At 39.0% G+C, this 18,577-nt stretch overlaps 1 protein-coding gene across 1 annotated transcript in view; it reads left to right on the forward strand.

Annotated features, from left to right (window-relative positions):
* LOC145496875 (uncharacterized) overlaps positions 1–18,577 on the forward strand; it is a 26,278-nt gene continuing 7,701 nt past the window's right edge. Inside the window, exons 1-14 of the mRNA XM_081476643.1 lie at positions 1–261; positions 3,007–3,136; positions 4,126–4,228; positions 4,998–5,082; positions 5,681–5,728; positions 6,901–7,035; positions 8,735–8,866; positions 9,878–10,000; positions 10,428–10,559; positions 11,510–11,707; positions 13,006–13,197; positions 14,779–15,018; positions 15,817–16,050; positions 17,709–17,891. Of these exons, the coding sequence (XP_081332769.1) occupies positions 204–261; positions 3,007–3,136; positions 4,126–4,228; positions 4,998–5,082; positions 5,681–5,728; positions 6,901–7,035; positions 8,735–8,866; positions 9,878–10,000; positions 10,428–10,559; positions 11,510–11,707; positions 13,006–13,197; positions 14,779–15,018; positions 15,817–16,050; positions 17,709–17,891 (1,993 nt within the window). The 5' untranslated portion in view covers positions 1–203. The remainder of the gene's footprint in view (positions 262–3,006; positions 3,137–4,125; positions 4,229–4,997; positions 5,083–5,680; positions 5,729–6,900; positions 7,036–8,734; positions 8,867–9,877; positions 10,001–10,427; positions 10,560–11,509; positions 11,708–13,005; positions 13,198–14,778; positions 15,019–15,816; positions 16,051–17,708; positions 17,892–18,577) is intronic.

The following is an 18,577-nucleotide window of genomic DNA, read 5'->3' on the forward strand; positions in this document are numbered from 1 at the left end:
TATTTCCCTGTAATGAGGTTTGTTGTGTTCCAGCTGTGAAAGCAACAATTTGTCTCCATGGAGACATGATCGACATGGCTTGCCCAGCTGGGAATAAAATGAACGTCTTCATCATTTGAAACTTATTAGCGTCCTAATCAAGATCATATCGCAGTCGATTTTGTTTAGATGGTTCCACAGCGCAAGGCTTGTTTGAAAGGAAAATGTTGTTCGTTTTTCTCCTATCGCTATTTCTATTTTACGACTGTTCTCAAGGCAAAGGTGAGAAGCAAATGACGTTTTTTCCAGTTTTTAATCAGTGGTAACCAGTCAATTATTTTATGCTTTGAACATTATTTAATTAAAAGAAAGAAAAATCGGTCATGTAGAAGATTTTGCTAGAACCACAATTTTACTTCATTTTTACAACCCAAATTGAATTGACCTAAAATTCAATTGCGTTCGCGCTTTTTCATAAAGGAGAAGACCATAAATTAAAATTCATCTTCGGCTATGAATTCGAATGTCATCACTATTATAAATTTTGCTAGTTTATAGATTGCAAAACTCGTCTAGATATCTGTCCTGAGGCAATTAATAGACGCAAATAACGATCATATTGAAGTAATTTTCTGTGAAAATCTTTTCTTCTTTTTCGTGTCAGCCTATCAACATACATAAGCTTGGCGCTTAAAATATCGTTTACCAAGGAGTGTCTATCTGAGAATAGCATTATTTATTCCGCAATAAATTTTTAGGGTTTGCGCGCTTGACGGTAGAATGGTCGAATCTGTGATTGTTGGCTCTTATTTCCTTTATTTCTGTTAATATTACTTAAAATTCAAAATAGTTTTTAGGTGAATTTTGTTTCAGGTCACACTCAATCGCTCTAGCCTTGAAGAGACTCTTTTTCGATCGCACAGCAAAGAAATCTACTGGCACGCAATCTTCTGAATTGCGAGACTTGAAACCTGTACCGCGAAACTACCACTACAAATCCAATACAAATCACGAAATTATCAAAGTTTAATACCGGAAACATCGCACAAGAATATGTTGGAGTTAAAGCCGCGGTACAGTTCAAATTCTTCAAACACCGATTATTGGAGCTGTAAAACCCGTCTTTCTTAGAATTCGCCCCGAGTGATAATCGATTATAGTTTAATATGTAATTCTTGAGCGATTTCAAGTATTTCAATCGCTTAAGATGGTCCAAATTTTATCTGAAATTTATAATGGTCGGTAACTGCTTTTGGATGGAGTTATCAAGAATTCTGTTTTAAGATAAACACAAAATGCCAATCCAGCTACTCTCACGACCATTTGAGTGTGAGTGAAACACCTCCCGATAAAGCTCATTAATGCCGTTTAGGAGAAAAACCTTTTACTTGAATTTGATTTCATCTCTTTGAAGGAGAGTCCCTTTTGTGCACAGTATTTCAGTTTCGTACGTGAGATTAAAAAATAAATGATGCAAAAATAAACGCCCATATTCGTAACTATCGAGTTTTGCTCTGTTTTTATATAAAGTCAGTAGCTCTGCAGGTTTCTTCAGAAGCCTTCTAAATTATCGACGCTTAGTTTTCAGGAGACCAAATTAGTTCAATTTCTGGTAATCTAGTTGATGTACATTCCTTGTCGGTCTACTCAAGTTTTCACCATCTAATAACTTCAGGTCACCCTGATGGCTTTCTTCGCAAAGATAAATATTCGTGGGAAAACATTTGTTTTGTTTTGTTTTTTTGCGATGGTAAGCTCTACAATTTTGTTATGACTTACAGGTTGTATTGATTAATATTTACCTTTTGGATAAATATTTTTATGCGTCTAGTTTTCGCAAAGCTTCTGAACGAAAATCGAACACTGTCGAAAATACGTGGCACTGAGGCAGAAATGTTTCGCTTTTTCCACATTTTACCGTTTCAAGCGGATACTTAGCAAATTTGACCTCGATTCAAAATCGCGCTCGATGGAGTTAAAATGAAATACATTGTCTGAACAGCTAATTTGATCGAGCGTCGTATGAACTCGCGAGTTCATCGTTCCCAGAGGTTTGTGTTCTACTCCACGCCTTTGGTTCGTCTGTGCATTTCCCGATCTAATTTTTATCAAAATAACTGACAAGATCCCATTGACTGTATTCAACATCTTTTCAAAGTCCTAATGAACACAGATCTAATCTATACTGTAGAATAGGAGACTGGGGGGTATTCTGGTTTAATGTGGCATTTAAGGGAGGGGTAGTTGAGTGAGTATTTGACTGTGATTCATTTAGCTCGAGGTTAAATAAGTTACAATAACATCACATTTTAAAGATGATTTCTAGTCCGTACTGCGCAGTCTCAGCACCCTAATGTTTACAAAGATTATAAATCTCACTCGATGGAATAACATCGATTTGCGGCGAATCGATGTTATTCGTTGCGAGCCACATACCTTATCTTTAAGGCCTTTCAAGTCTTTTTTAAACAGCTTCATTAATTTTTACAGCTGCAAAGCTGTTTCATCAAGCGATATGCGAAAGAACGAAGTATAAAGCTGCGACCGCTTTGCATCCATTTTGGTGGTTGTTTTGAAACTTTGAATTTACTCCATGAAAGTAGCTGCGAAATCTTTACAATTTGTGATATCTTACATGAAACAAAACAAAAAACGTAAACAAACTCTCGAGAGTGCGCAGTACGGACTGGAAATCATCTTTAAGGAGCGCAGTTGCCTAATGGTTAGCACGCTAGACTCCCCTACACCCCTCCTCCTTCAGGGACATTGTGTTGTATTTTTGGGGAAGACACTCTACTCTCACAGTGCCTCTCTCCACCCAGGTGTATAAATGGGTACCGGCGAATTTATTGCTGGGGGGTAGCCCTGCGGTGGACTAGCATCCCATCCAGGGGGGAGTAGAGATACTTCTAGAGAGGCCTCATGCAACGAAAACCGGAGTTAATCAAGCGCCAGCCTACATGATGGGCCACTGAGCTCGAACGCAGCATTACCTTGCCTTCATATCACATTTTTGGTTTTTTTTAGACATTGTGATGGACGTTGAAACTTCGAGTTCCGCTTTCGCGGGCACAGACGCTGAAATAAAGATCAAAATCTTTGGAAGCAAAGGCAACGTACCAGAAAAGACAATTTCAGGCAGTTTTGAAATAGGAAGGTAAAATGCATTCATTATTTGGAATATAAACCATTAGACCGCGTCACCTCCTAGAATAGGAGGAGGCTTGATCTTTCCCGGCGAACAGTGAGAGGATCTGGGTACCACATGATATCGTGGATTGCCCTTGGGATTGCCCAGGTCTCCAAACAAGATGGCGTCAAGCGGTAATCACATGCATGTCTTAGTTATGCTTAGCTCCGATAAGTATTTACCTTGTAATGTTATGTAGTCCGGTACATAATGTCGTATTAGGACAAGATATTGGTTGAGAATTTCCTTTCAGGAGTAAAGTGTTCCATTCGAAATTTCCTCCATGAACCTGTCACTTTGGCCGAGGGGTCAGGATGGGAACACCGAAAGGCTAGGAATTGGTGTAAACAATGGAAACAGTAAATGGAACACGAATGCCATTAGGAACAGCCAAATGGGATAGGAAAGCGGGACTACTTTTTCAAAAGTGATAAAAATGTAAAACATGTTTATGCAGGATGACCATTTCAGTTATAAAATCTATCAATATGAGACCTGCGTAGAATAAATAAATAAATAAACAAATAAATAATTAATAATAAAAAATATAAAATATGCAAAAATCTAAATCTATAAAAAGACTGTAACTAAATTCATATACAATTATTCAATTGTTAAATCTTTTCGTCGATTCTAATTTAACCCTATTCATCAGGTTAAATTAGAATGTGTTTCTCCGGGAAATTTTCCAATAGACTGGAACGAAAAGTCGTGTTCCATTAACATCCTAAAAGAATTATCCGTAACGTTATTGTAAAACAGTAAAAGATCACCATTATCATGCGATGACTGACCTTCTCATAATAAATTAAGTATTCACGTTGAATGGCCAATGCTAGTGTCATCAGTACTGATGAACAATTTGTCTCGATTTTCTGTCAATTGAAGCTCCGCATGCGTGTTACAGTAGCACAGCTCCTTTAAACATGTTCTGACTATTCTCTCTCTCCTTATAGCGACGACAGAATTACCATTAGAGGTTTCGACATAGGTTACGTGACAGGGATGCAAATTCATCGGAACAAGGATGGTTTTGGGCCTAACTGGAAACTTGACAAGGTAATCATGGTAACACACGAGTTAGCAATACCAAATTAGGTTCATAAGGGAAAACAGTTTCTTTTGGGTCAAGAAAACGCCCGAGCCTATTAGACACTGCCATGAGACAATGAAGTGTAAGTGTATTGGACTTGTTCCCAAGGGAATTCTTCTCAAGTTATTTTCAGACATGGTGACCAGATCTTTCGCGGATAATGTTACCACAGGTGATTCAAGGATTGTTCCGTGGAGAACGAAAATGCCTGTAAAGGATTGGCTATTTATAAACCCTCAAGCGATTTCCGAAATTGGCAGTGATCTAAAAATAGCGTAAGAGGGACTACCTTGGTAATAAGATCTATATGGAGGATAAATCACGCGCGAATTTGATGTTAAGCACTTCTCTCCCTAAGCACTGTACATTCTCGTGGTTTCAGTTACTGAATTACAGGACATAAATCTCCGTGTAGTCCTGTGCGCCCTTGATAACAGTAAGTGACATGTGGTGTGTGGAAAATAGAGTGGCTTGCGTAACAAGCGTTCTCTTACCGGCGAAGCGTTTTCCGCATTTTTGGCCAGCAAACGTTGGGGCGAGAGCCAAAAAATGCCTTCCATCCCCTCATTTCTGTGTGCTTGCTTTAGGTGTGGAAAAAGATTACCATTTTCTATGGAAAATATGAAAAAGGATACTCGTTTTGGCAAAATTGGTATAGTAGGTATGGACTGGGGTCGTTATAACACTGGCAATTGAATATCATTTTATGAACTGATAACTTTTCTCTTTTTCCAGATTACCATTAAGATCGCTGGACAAATAGACAGCATATTCAATTACTATGACTGGGTCAGCGCAAATACATGGGTTACGTTAACACGTAAGTAATCTGAGTGCGCTTCACGCATCTAATATTTAAGCATTAGATATCACTTTTTCAGTCATTAGATGATGAGCTCGAAGTTTCTATCGCGCGATAGTTGACGAGGCAGCAGGCCAAGTCACCAGTCGAATCGTTTAAGTATAAATCTACCTGTCGTTTTTGTACCTACATGCTTCCATATTTCTTTATTTGTTTGTTATCGCTTTGGTAATCGCCTCACGGTGCAAAGCGAATATAATATGCAATAAAGTACTGACCTTGTCTTGTTTGTTTCTGTAATAAGTTTTTTCAAGAGACGATGAAGGGTGAGAGAAAGATACATGCGTTACACGCGTTGATATCTACGTGGAGGTTGAAAATGCGTGCGAGGGCGCTTGCGCTGTCCACGTGAGTAAAATTCGCATCGCAGGATTTCCTTATTTCTAGACGCTCCTTGGATTTCTGCATGAAGGGATAACTTAAAGAAGAGGAGCTATGTAGAGGATTAACTCTCTCACTCTTTATCCTCTCCTGGTTTTGCCTGTTGTGTTTATGAAACGTTCCCAGGGGTAATTGAGTGACCGGGTGTTTTTTTTCTGTCAACATTTTCTTTCAGTTTCTTGCCCCGGTGACTATCGTGTTAACAATCAAGGCTGGTGTGATGGTAAGCTGCTTTTAATTGATTTGTAGCATTTCATCAACTAATAAACAAACCATTTTTTTTATATATATAATATGCTACCCTAATAAAAGACTAGAAAAACGTTCAATATTCGGCCAAAGCCCTCGGGTTAGAGTCAGTGATAGATTTATAGAGGATATTACATGACCGCGAGGGCCGATACGAATTTTTTCCTTCGAGTGCTGATGTCATCTCTCACGAGTGAGTGCGAGATACCATCAGAATGAGAGGATAGAATTTGTATCTCTAAGGGGCAAGGTTATGTTCCGTTTATCATGTTGATATATAAGGCATCTGTCATCGTCAGTTGTAACTGGAGTGAATTTGAATGTACAAGTATTCAGTTGAGTGTCGTGTGACCAAAATCAAACCAGTTACATACCAATTAGACTGCTACGTCAATTTCAAACCATAGTAAAACCAAAACCAAAGTAATTGCCTGATTACTTTCGACACTCGATTGAAAACCGTTCTAATTTACCTAGATTATATCAAAATAGATTATACCATGATAGCACTTACAGTCATGGCGGACATCACCGTTTCAACTGAAAAGCATTTAAAACGAAAAAAACTTCGAGAAATATCTTACTCCACTGATAATTGGGGTATACCCCTAAACTGTAGCTTAAATTGCAGCTCTTGATATGTAGGTTATTGTCAGATATAAATTAACGTGGTCTTAAAAAATTAAAGGGACCTCTAGAGGAAAACAAGTTGTCAGAATCGTTGCGGTGGTTAATCAAATCTCGTATAATAACAAAAACAACAAAAACCTTTATTTACTCACGGTTTAGTTTAAAGCAACAGGTTTGCTTGGGGAGCCGTGTTTACACTAAAAACAGAAATATGTACAGTAATAATATGATAATTCTACAATTCTAACAATTCTACGATTCTACCCTAAGAGGAGGTATGATTTTATGCTTTTAACAGACAGATCTATCTAAGGCCTTTTTTCCAACCAACGCCTTTTCGCGCTAATGAGCCTTCCTCTATAATGTCAGTTCTTTAAAATGTCACCTTTCTACTTGATGTCCAGTGTATCGATATGTTCTGATAAAAAAAAATACAACTTGCCCTATCTCACGAAATGAAAGCATTTTTTGTTGAAACTTTATTTATTATTTTTTTCTTTCGTGTTTTGATTTTAGTGCCAGATGTAGATGAGTGCCAGAACCCATCATCTTGTATTTCACCAGCCACGTGTACCAATACTGACGGCTCATATTTTTGTCAGTGCCCTAGTGGTTACGTCTTCAAGGCAGGATCAAAGAAAGAGTGTCAAGGTATTACTACTGGTACTCAAATTCGTTTCCTGGGTCTTTCGTGAGTCGTCTTCCTAGAATTATGAGAGACCCTGGTAATCAGTTTGGTTGCCGGCTAGATTTAAAGAAATCTAAGTAAACCTGGGCGATTTTGATTTTACGAACCATTCAGCCGAACATTTCTGTAATAAAATTAGGAGAAAGAACATTGCCGTAAACATGGTGAAGAATTTTCGAAAATTCGTTTTTACTCGGCGAGATGATCCTCTTTTCCAGAAAACGCTATTCCATTTGCCACTGAAGAAGTCCGTAAATTCAAACCGGAATGGAAAGCCCCCTGATCAACATGAAATATATCAAACAGGAAAGACTGTGTTTAACAACATATCCAAACACCGAGAGGAGAGTTGAAAATGCGACTCGCAGCGGAGTATTTTTGAAGAACTTCAAGGTGTTCGGTGATGTAGTCAAATACTGCCCTGAGTGTTGAACATTTCTTCTCAATAAAAACTAAAACTAAGGAGAAAACGGGAAATAAACACGTAGGGGCCAAACCAGCCCCCTAATGTTTCATGAAGGCTATATTTGCTTGGTTTATATATTTCTGAACCAAGTTTGGCAGATGAGCTTTCTTTGTTCTCCAGTTTATTTTAATTTGGAAGTTGTGACAAAATGTCAGATTATGACGTCATAATTGATGACGTCACCAAAACGTGCTATAATTCTTTGTAAAATCTGATAAAAAGATTATGTCATTGAAAAGGCCTTGACTTAAGGAATAAAATGCCGGAAACCGTGTTTTGCTACGATGATTATTTTTTGAGATATGATAAGTTAAATATTTTTTGTTTCCCCCCCCGGAATTTGCTTAACCATACTGTCCTTCTTAAGTCAGTCTCTCTGGTTTATTTTTTTCAGTTTTATTCTAGGAAGGCTAATTATCTAGAAAAATAGAAAGCTTGATGTTGTCAAAAATCGTATGGTTTTAGAAATTTGATTTTCGGCTTTGTTAGGATGGTATTAACAGTAGCAAAACGGGTGACGTCACAGGTTATGACGTAACGAAACTAATTTTAACGCAATGACACTAGAGGGATAATTTTTTATTCCGATTTTCTTCTTTATTTTTGCTTTAGTCATCTGGCACATCACATGTGCAACATAGCTGCATTTGCTGGAACAAAGTTACGGCTCCAATTTGGGGATTTTTCTCAAAGGGGGGACCCCATATTTTGCAGAGTTATTTTTCATGTTTAAAAATGCCATATTTCATTTAATTTTTGTAATATGGACAAACTTTTTTCAGGTTTCCACTCCCTTTTATGTGCTCTTTCAAACACATTGTAAAAAATACGCATATTAAAAACTTCAAAAGTGGCAAAAAAAATATGACGTCATCACTGTGACGTCACAACTTTGACATTTAGTGACAATTTTCACCTAAATACAATTGCCAATAGGTCTCCTGCTCATCTGCCAAGTTTAGTGTAGAAAGAGTCAATACTTTTTAAGTAATGCGAAATAATGTGAAATACCCAAGGACTGACGAAACATTTGGGGGGTGGTTTGGCCCCTACGTGAAAATCATAAAAATATGCGGTAATTAGAATTAGATATCTAAACACCGTCAGGGTCATGATTTCTGTTGTTTAAACTCGATGAACTATTAATGAGTTTGAGAAACGATGTTTCAGTAGAGTTTGAATTCTCTTTATTTGAGACGTGGACGAATGTCAGACGGACCCCTACAGATGTACCTCTCCATCTCAGTGTATGAACACTGACGGCTCTTTCTATTGCAAATGTCCCAGCGGTTACACAAAGAAAGCAGGAACATTGGATCAATGTGAAGGTAACATGGAATCCTATTCATGATTGACGGGCTTGAAGAGTTTTTTTATAGACTTTGAGGAACCATAAAATTCCAAATATAAGCTCCTGCTTATATTTTTCAAAGAACGTATTAGAGGAGCTTATTTTTATTTTGAGATTGCAATATTCTATGCACTGAACGAATTTTTTTGTAGACATTATACCGTCCGTTTCCAATAAAAGGCCGATTGTTTTTCTTAAATGGCGTAATGAGACAACGAAACATTCATTCAGGTTTTTTTAGCATAGAATTTGCCGGTTTTCACTCCTGGGTGGAGAAGAGAGCGATGAATTATAAGAGTTGAACGTCTTCCTTTAAAACACAGAAATGACAACAGCCAACGAGGAAACCCTGACCCCTGCACCCAGGCCCCAAGGTGCTAGCCATTCACGGTCACCGTGCTCTCTGCTATTCAAACAAAACATCAATATCCTCGTGATTGAAACGTAAAGCCTGACCCCTCGAAACTTAAGTAATTTATCTATTTATTTTTAAGTAAGGAAAAGTGTTGGGAGGCGCAGTGGCCTCATGGTACCGGTTTGTGCGCTTGTCTTCGGATCGAGCGCTACGAGTTCCAGCGGGGACATTGCGTTGTGTTCTTGGGTAAGACATTTTACTCTCACAGTGCCTCTCTCCACCCAGGTGCATAAATGGAAACCGGCGAGCTTAATGCCGGGGGTAACCATGCGATGGACATCCCATCCCATCCAGCGGGGAGTAGAAATACTCCTAGTCGCTTCATGCTAGCTACGGAAACCGCGATAAGCTCCGGCCTGGTTGGCCACTTGGCTCATATGCTTACTTCACCCTTTTTATCAGGAAAGAGTGTTAAAAGTTTAATGTGGAACCGAAATGTGGTTTTTAACCAAAAAGTACCTTAAATGTATGGTGAAACAAACTTATGTATATCTGTATTTCAGACATCAATGAATGCAGTAACTTTCACCTTAAATGTATGGTGAAACAAAATTGTGTTTATCTGTATTTCAGACATCAATGAATGCAGTAACTATCCTTGCGACAACGGCAAGTCAACATGTGAGAACTTAGTTGGAAGCTATCGCTGCAACTGTAAAAAAGGTTACCAGAATCTGGATGCCAAGCAGTGTATAAGTAAGTCAACACTGATATGCGCTGTTCTTTAAAAATCGCCGTAACTTGAGTTTTGTTCTCGCTACCGACTCTTTGTAATACTAACCTGGCAGCAAGCAGTGGGCTAAACCAATTTATTTCTGAGGGAAGGAGGCTTATGCTATGATCAAAATACTGTTTCCTGTTCAGGAGAAGTGAAGAAAAAAACGCGAAAAATAAACCAAGTGAAAAAATGTTGAATAAGCAGATGTATTGAAAAGAAAATCTCCTAAAGCCAAAAGGTGAAATAAATCTTTGTAAAAGTGAAGGAGACCAAAAATTCTTTTCAGAAAACCTCCTCTCCCAAACGTCCCACCTTCAACCAAAAAATTAAATGATCTTTCCCTATAAACTTGATCGACGATAAATATTAGTTCTCATAGTGAATGGCTTGATCTCTCATCACCAGATGCGAATGAGTGTAGTCTGGGCACAGACACTTGTAACACCACCTCTTCGCGATGCAGGGACACTGAAGGAGACTTTTATTGCCGTTGTAAAGATGGCTTTACTCAGGGAGTTAATAACAAGATCTGCGATGGTACGTAACATTTGCTCCTATCGCTGAGATGAAGTGCCCCCTCCTGAATTGAACGTCCTCAGTTGAAGATAGAGACGAACAAGATGAAGATAAATTTGATAGAAAATTTGCTCCTCTATTTCCATATATAGGTGCATTCTACAATGTGCCTATAGTGTGCCAAATTTAGTCTTACTATTTTACAGAGTTAATTACGAGCAAAAAGAGAGTTGAAATATAGCTTTTTTACACTTGATTAGACCCTCTGAACGTGAGTAACTTACGACGTTTTATAGCAAAGTTCAATAAACGACAAAGAGAAGGCAATAGACCGTTTTCGATATATCAAAACTCAGCTTGGAAGTGAGGCCTAGAGGACACAAGGAAGTCGATTGACCATGTTAATTTATTTCTTTTTTGTGTGTGTCTTCTAGGTCTCACTATCAAGCAGAATTTTAATATATCGAAAGTGGCCTATTGAGGCAAAGGAAGAGAAAGAGCCTTGCTTTAAAGAATTGTCAGAAATAATTGTGTTTCTAATTCAGATTCATTTTATTCTGATAGCTACTTAAATAATCTTTTTGAAAAAAAAAGTATTCTTAGACTAAAGCATTCTTTCTGTTGCTATCATTATTACATGGCTAGCTCCCTGAGCGGGCGAGATAGACCGAATCCCGCGCTGTGATTGGCTACTTGAGCTGACACGATGGCGCTATCTCGCCCGCTCGGGATTTCCCGCTGTGTCCCGAAAGAAAATGGTGGCCTCTTCCATATAATAACTCTTTTATCGACCGAGTTTATTCGGTCAAGATGGTTGGATATTGGCCTCGTTCGCTTACGTGTGTTTGGAGCTCGACTCCGTTTTGGTCCATAAACAAGCAAAAAAAGAACTTGGCCAATATCCAGCCATCTTGACCTCGCGCTTGGTCGATAACCCATATATATCTAACACGTGTTTCTTTACTAAACAGCCATTGCATGCGTTCCCTTGAGTACCCCGGCTGGAAGCACTTTAGAACCAGCACGATGCACTCAAGCCAATGCCAATATTTATGGCGACAAATGTGTCATGACATGTAAAGCAGGTTACGTCATCGACGACATTCAGCACGGAGTGCTTACTTGCGGAAGTGGTTCAAGGTGGGAGGGAAACATTGGCAGATGCAACCGTAAGTGACGTCACTTCCTGTTTTAAAGAGGGAATCTTTGCTGACGTCATGTCATTTTTGTCGTCTTTGTGTAGAGAAGGCATAATGCTGGATAAAAATTGATTCCAAATATTTGAAAAGCTTCTGAAACTTACATTACTTGCAAAACATTTCGGACGTTAAAATTTCGGACGTGTTATTTCGGACGTTTAATTTTGGAACACTTTTTATCTAATTTCGGACAGATTTCGGACAACAATTTAGGACACCGCTAAGATATAGCTTAAGTAAATTTACGCCTAAAAAACACGAATTATACTGAAATAACATCTGTGAAAATGATAGTTTTACTGCAGCCTCAAGGTTTTACGAATGCACTGGCGAGAAATTCAAACATATTCTATCAGGCCGTTACGTATGTCAAGGAGTGTCTCAACTAGAGTTCGCTCCATAAAGCCCGGCATGAAGGAAGCTAAGAGCTTTGGCGCTACTTCCAAGTTTTATACTGTACTGTAAATATTTCGGACACTTTAAAATTTCGAACGGTGTTATTTCCGGACACTTTTTTTTTCTCCGAGATTAAAATCTTCCGAAACTTTTTACAAGTGATGTAGTAATTGGTGAAATATTTAGATTGTAATGTTGTAGGAGATATTGACTTTCAAAAATTGCAAAATGCCTGGCTGTGAAAAGCGCTAATGAGCCTTTACCTTCTTCGAATCCTTCTTCGTAAAAGTTTGAGTTTTTAAACCTACCCGACGGAGAAATTACGTAGTTAATATACTGGATTCAGATTCTCTAGGGACAGTTGATCGTATCGCGATCTTTCAATATATTCAGGGTTATTCATTGTACTCATTGTGCACATTCGACGAAGATGGCTACACTCTTTCATAGATGCCTTTTACATGTAAAATGTTTGATCTAAACTGTCGAATAATTTATCAATTTTAGGCGTATTTTTATCAAGTAAGGATTGGGCAGCCTTTGGCTCTAGAGCTCCAGTCCGTTCTTTGTTTCAAGTTTCTTCATTTTTTCACAACAAAATATAGATTAAATAGAGATTGAAAAAACATTTGTTAACGAAAACCCACTGGATGAAAAATATATTCACACATCTAACATTTAACATAAGACGTTATTTAAATTAAATTTAACAAGCGAATATACTTTCTTTCCATTTAAAGAAGAAAGCGCCCTGAGTGTAGTGTGTTGTCGAATAGGTTTATTCTGCTTGTTCATGCACACCGCGTGCCAATATGTTACACTGAGGTTGTGGTCAATCGTTAAATTCTTTTAATATCCTTGTCTGTCAACAGCTGTAGCATGTCCAGCCCTGTCCGCCATTTTAAATGGAAGAATCTTCCCGTCGACGTGTTCATCAACTGGAGGAAAGTACACAGAGACGTGTATGTACAGCTGTGACAGCGGGTACTCGCTGGAGGGTCAGTCGAGGAGACAGTGCTTAGCGGACGGAAATTGGGATGGAGCTCCACCTTCTTGCAGAAAGAGTAACAAACAGTTTATCTTGTTTTGTAGAAATGGACTGCGCCGGCATTATCTTCGAGTAACACAGCTATTTCAATCAACCTTAGGAACAAAATGGCGGCTGCATATTTTACCAAAATACCATGCAAGTCTTACAAAGCCCATAAAGTACAAGGAAAGTGATATTTCTCGTCATATTTGTCCATGCGCTAACGATATTGTGCATGCTAGGTTTGAAGATGTTAGAACTTTCCTGCAGTTTTTATGAGCGTCGTTTTCGTGCGCTAAAAATTATGGGTAAATTTACAGTCGCCTACGGAGGGTTTAACGTTGTCAGAGCAAAGCCTCAAGCTACAAGACCGAAAGTTAGGATGGGTAGAAGTAGAGAGCTGCCGCACGCGCTCAATACTAATCAGATATAACAACTGAACATAGCAAACATCATTTCCTAGATTTTCGTTTTCGTCAGAAACAAGATTCTTTTCGCCACACCGAATTTTAGACGAATTTTCAACTAAAAGTCATTTAACAGAGAAAGAAACGCTACAGAAAAACGTTCTCATGAGTGGAAAATCTAATGTATCCTTGCTAATGCTTCACGTGCAAAAATAAAAATGTGTAGACTTCCTCTACGCCGATGAGCAAAATTCCGACGGATTACCAGACTACCATTCGGTCTTGTCGCGTAGGCTTGACGCTTTCATCCGACAACGACATCCAATACAAACACAGCATTTGTGATTTCTGGAGACGGAACACTCTTCCATGAATATATATTATTGAATCGTACAGTTATTAAAGAGGCTCAATCGTCGATGACCTGAGCTTCGAAAAGTCAAATGCCAAAAGACATATCTACACATCAATGGACACCTATAAATAATGGTCTTGTTTGGTTAAAATATTCTTGGTTCACCTGACGTCAAGGCGGCCATGTTGGAGCTCCTAAACAAAGAAACGACGGCCATGTTGGAGCCCAAAATTTAACCTCCGGGGACTGAACTCTATTTTTATGTAAATCTTTTCTTTGTTTCGGTGAAAAAACACGGCTGTTGATCACCTGAGTGAAAACCAAGAATAATGTATCAGTGCATTGAAGCTGTTAGAGGAGTGTTGTCTAAAACCACCCAAGCAGGAGGTTACCATCTTAAAGATGAAAAGTTGGACGGAGATTTTCAAATTCTGCTCCCTTGTCTTCAAGAAAATCGCTTAAACTAAATGTTATTTGTTATCTCTTCGCCAATTCGTTTCACTTCTTCATCTTCGTCTAGGCATAATTTGTGTATTAGCAGCCAGGTGTCAACAATTTTTACCTGTATTCAGCTGTCTTGGCCTCTGTATTAAGTTGACGTGGTCACCTTCTACAAAGTCCCGAATAGCGTATTGTCTGTTTTATGAACTGCAGTTAACAGGGGCCCTCATCAACAATAACCTGCAGCCTGTGCTAAAGGAAACTGGAATCAAATCGTTTGTCTTTTGACTTAACTGAGGGCTGTATAATACAAGCTGTTCATCAAACCATCTGGAGTGAATATTTTTTGGAGCCAATTGCCCCGGTCACCCTACCCATCATTGGTTTAACACCATTTATCTTTTTTATTCAGTTGATGTGAAGCCATGGATTGTGTGTCCTGATAACATAAAGCAAGATTTACAGCCCAGCAAGAGCACTGCTGACGTCAGCAGCGTGTGGAAGGAACCCACTTCAAACGTGAAGCAGATCACTATCAATCCGCCTGAAATCTCTTCTAGTTACCAGTTTCCGGCGGGTGAAACGAAGGTGGAGTGGACTGCGACTAGCCCCGCAGGATCGGCAAGCTGTGCGATTTATGTTACGATAGAAGGTAAATAAATACGTTATTTCATGTCTTAAGCCATTTAGGGGTCGGAGCGTTGGTTCGATCTTTAAAATTTATTCCCTCCGCCAACCCTGACCGAAAATACCCCAGACACAAATGCGAAATATCCGAGTGATGTTTTCCAATTTTCAAAAGATCTCGCGTTTTGCGAAAAATATTGAAAGGATAATAAACACAACAGACTCCATATGACTTTAAAAATATGCTCAGACATTTGTCCCTGGACATTATCTGTTCTGAGAAGCGAACAGGTTTTCTCCCGGGAGCAATTAACTGACCATTTTGGTCTGCAGCAAATGAAGTGGAAGCAGTATGTCTTTAAAGGACTTAAAAGATGCACGGAGAAAGAGCTACTAAAAGGTTTGGGGGGGGTGGGGAGGAGGGGGTGTTCGGGATGTACCATCCCGCAGTGCTTCAAATCCTAACCTATTACGGAGCATACGTTATTTTCTTCACCTACTATGGTCTATTATCAGGCCTGGCCATTAAGTATCTGAGGTAGTAAATTTAGGCACAGAATAATACTTTTCTAGTTAGTTCGTCCGTCTTCTTCATTTTAAGATGAAATGGTCATGAACAGAGACAAATAAGTAACTACGTGTTTTTGGTTTCGTTAGACACACGTACATTAGCACATAACACATAGTCATGAGTCAAGCAGGTAAGACCATACCCATGCTCAGATCAAAGTGGCACTGTTTCTTGCCCATATTTATACCAAAACAGCTCAAAAACCTTAACTTTTGGGTCACACAACTTATTAATTCTTTCTCTTTTCTTCAGACGTGACGCCTCCTACAATTCACAACTGTCCTAAAGACATTTTTGAAACCAGCGACCACCCCAAGGCGGTGACCTGGGTCGAGCCAACCTTCAGTGACAATGTTAAAGTCACGAAAGTGGATAAGTCACACAACAGTGGTGACACGTTTCAACTGCTTGAAACTAACGTCCTATACGAAGTCATGGACGCAAAATTAAATAGAGCTTCTTGTCTGTTCAAAGTGACACTCAAGCGTAAGTAATTGTAGTTTTTTTGGTCTTTTTTGAGCCTACACTTGATTGAGCCTATGGTTCATTTTTAAGGTCATTTCCCTGTATTGCACTGCGCATCCTTACTCTGCATAATTTATAGCGCCATTAGCGCGCGTCCGTGCACGTGCAATTGAAAAAAAAATGAGACATTTTCAATGCCTCACTGCTCCTTAACGAGCATGGGCACCCCCTTTTTTATTTTATAATTTAAGTTCTCATATGATAAATATTCATTAGACAAAGTTTGAACAAAAATTTATGTTCAATTGTATTTCAGGGGAATTAGCTTGAATGAACCATAAAGCTTTATGAACCCATAACTGAGTACAAAATTGAGTAGTACCTTCGTGTGATACTGTTTATTATGCTGTGCTAGGTGGTTCTAACTTTTAAGTCTGTGGATGAAACCCTAGTGTGTGACCATTCAAATGAAAGCTATTGAGCAGTACTTTCATACGGTACTGTTTATTATGCTGTACTAGGTGGTTCTAACTTTGAAGTCTGTGGATGAACCCTTGTGTGTGACCATTCAAATGAAAGCTATTGAGCAGTACTTTCATACGGTACTGTTTATTATGCTGTACAAGGTGGTTCTAACTTTTAAGTCTGTGGATGAAATCCTAGTGTGTGACCATTCAAATGAAAGCTATTGAGCAGTACTTTCATACGGTACTGTTTATTATGCTGTACTAGGTGGTTCTAACTTTGAAGTCTGTGGATGAACCCTTGTGTGTGACCATTCAAATGAAAGCTATTGAGCAGTACTTTCATGTGGTACTGTTTATTATGCTGTACAAGGTGGTTCTAACTTTCAAGTCTGTGGATGAAAACCTAGCATGTGACCATTCAAATGAAAGCTATTGAGCAGTACTTTCATGTGGTACTGTTTATTATGCTGTACAAGGTGGTTCTAACTTTGAAGTCTGTGGATGAAACCCTAGTGTGTGACCATTCAAATGAAAGCTATTGAGCAGTACTTTCACGTGATACTTAACAATTAGACCCGTAGCCCACAAGGGCTAGTATCACCCAACCAGTCGGACAGAGAAGGCAATAATAAAGTTAGCAAATACAAGTTGAAGAAATATTTATTTGGGGATAAAACGAAAGAAAGCGTCACGCTCGATTGCGCCAATTTCGCTTCTCGAGGACTATTACTAATAGTCCTCTAGTAGCGTAGCCAATTAAAATGCAGGATTTGCATTAGTCCACTACTAGTTGGGTGATACTAATGTTTATTATGCTGTACAAAGTGGTTCTAACTTTTAAGTCTGTGCATGAAACCCTAGTGTGTGACCAATCAAATGAACGGCTATTGATCAGTACTTTCATGTGGTACTGTTTATTATGCTGTACAAAGTGGTTCTAACTTTTACTGAGTCTGTGGATGAAACCCTAGTGTGTAACCAATCAAATGAAAGCTACTGAGCGGTGCTTTCATGTGGTGCTATTTATGATACTTTACGGGGTAGTTATAAATATTAATTATTCAAATGAAAATTTCTGAGCAGTACGTACTTCCATGTAGTCGGGCAATATACTGCTGTCACTGATGCTATACCAGGTGGGTTTATCGTTTAGCTTTGTGACACCCTTACATGTAGTTGTAAAAATGTTAAGAGTGTCTTTCTCTTTTGTAGGTCCACCATGTCACGACCCAGATGGGCCCCTCGATGGTACCAAGTCATGCAGTAATTACGGTGGCGTCAACTTTTGTCAAGTCCAGTGTCCCAGTGGAAGTGAGATGTACAAAGCGACAGCTTTGTATTGGCAATGTAACAGTGGTGTGTGGCAACCTACTGAGACAATACCTGATTGTGTTGGTAAGACAAGAGCTCAATTCTCCTTACTGATCGCACACGTTTCTTTTAAAGTTAGTTCTGAGAGTTAGGTGTTATTACATGAACGCGATATTTACCACAGTCTAACCTCCACTAACGCCGACCTCTCTACAGCGCGCACTGTTTTTTGCCACGGCGGACGGTCCACACATTATAGAATTAAGGTTCTTCTTATAATCTACAAGACTAGCATTTTTACAGCGTAACAACGCTAAATACTCTTATGAAGACATTGATCATTGAACTTGTATACACACAACTTAAGCAGTTGTGAAATTAAAGCCTGAAATTTAGGCTTGAACGAGATTCGAACCCACGACCTCTGCGATATCAGTGCAGTGCGCTACCAACCGAGCTATCAAGCCAATTAGGAGCTGGTCACATGCGAGTTAGTAATATATCCGTAGATGGTGAAGAATACAAGTAAATATATGAAAGATCATTTATTTGAACTGCGGAGAAGGATAGGGGTGGCGAATGGTAAATGCGAGACTTTGCGAGACGGCGAGACAAGCGTTTTTCTTTGCGAGCCCGAGACATTTTGACTTTTTAGATTGCGAGACCGAGACTTCAAAGCGCTTTGAGGGCGAGCGCGAGACGTTCAGACTCTTAAAATTTGAGCCCAGATTTAGTTGAGAGCTAGAATGAGCTTGTACAGCCTTAAGCCA

Source organism: Orbicella franksi, chromosome 9 (assembly GCF_964199315.1).
Source record: "Orbicella franksi chromosome 9, jaOrbFran1.1, whole genome shotgun sequence".
Classification (NCBI taxonomy): Eukaryota; Metazoa; Cnidaria; class Anthozoa; order Scleractinia; family Merulinidae; genus Orbicella; species Orbicella franksi.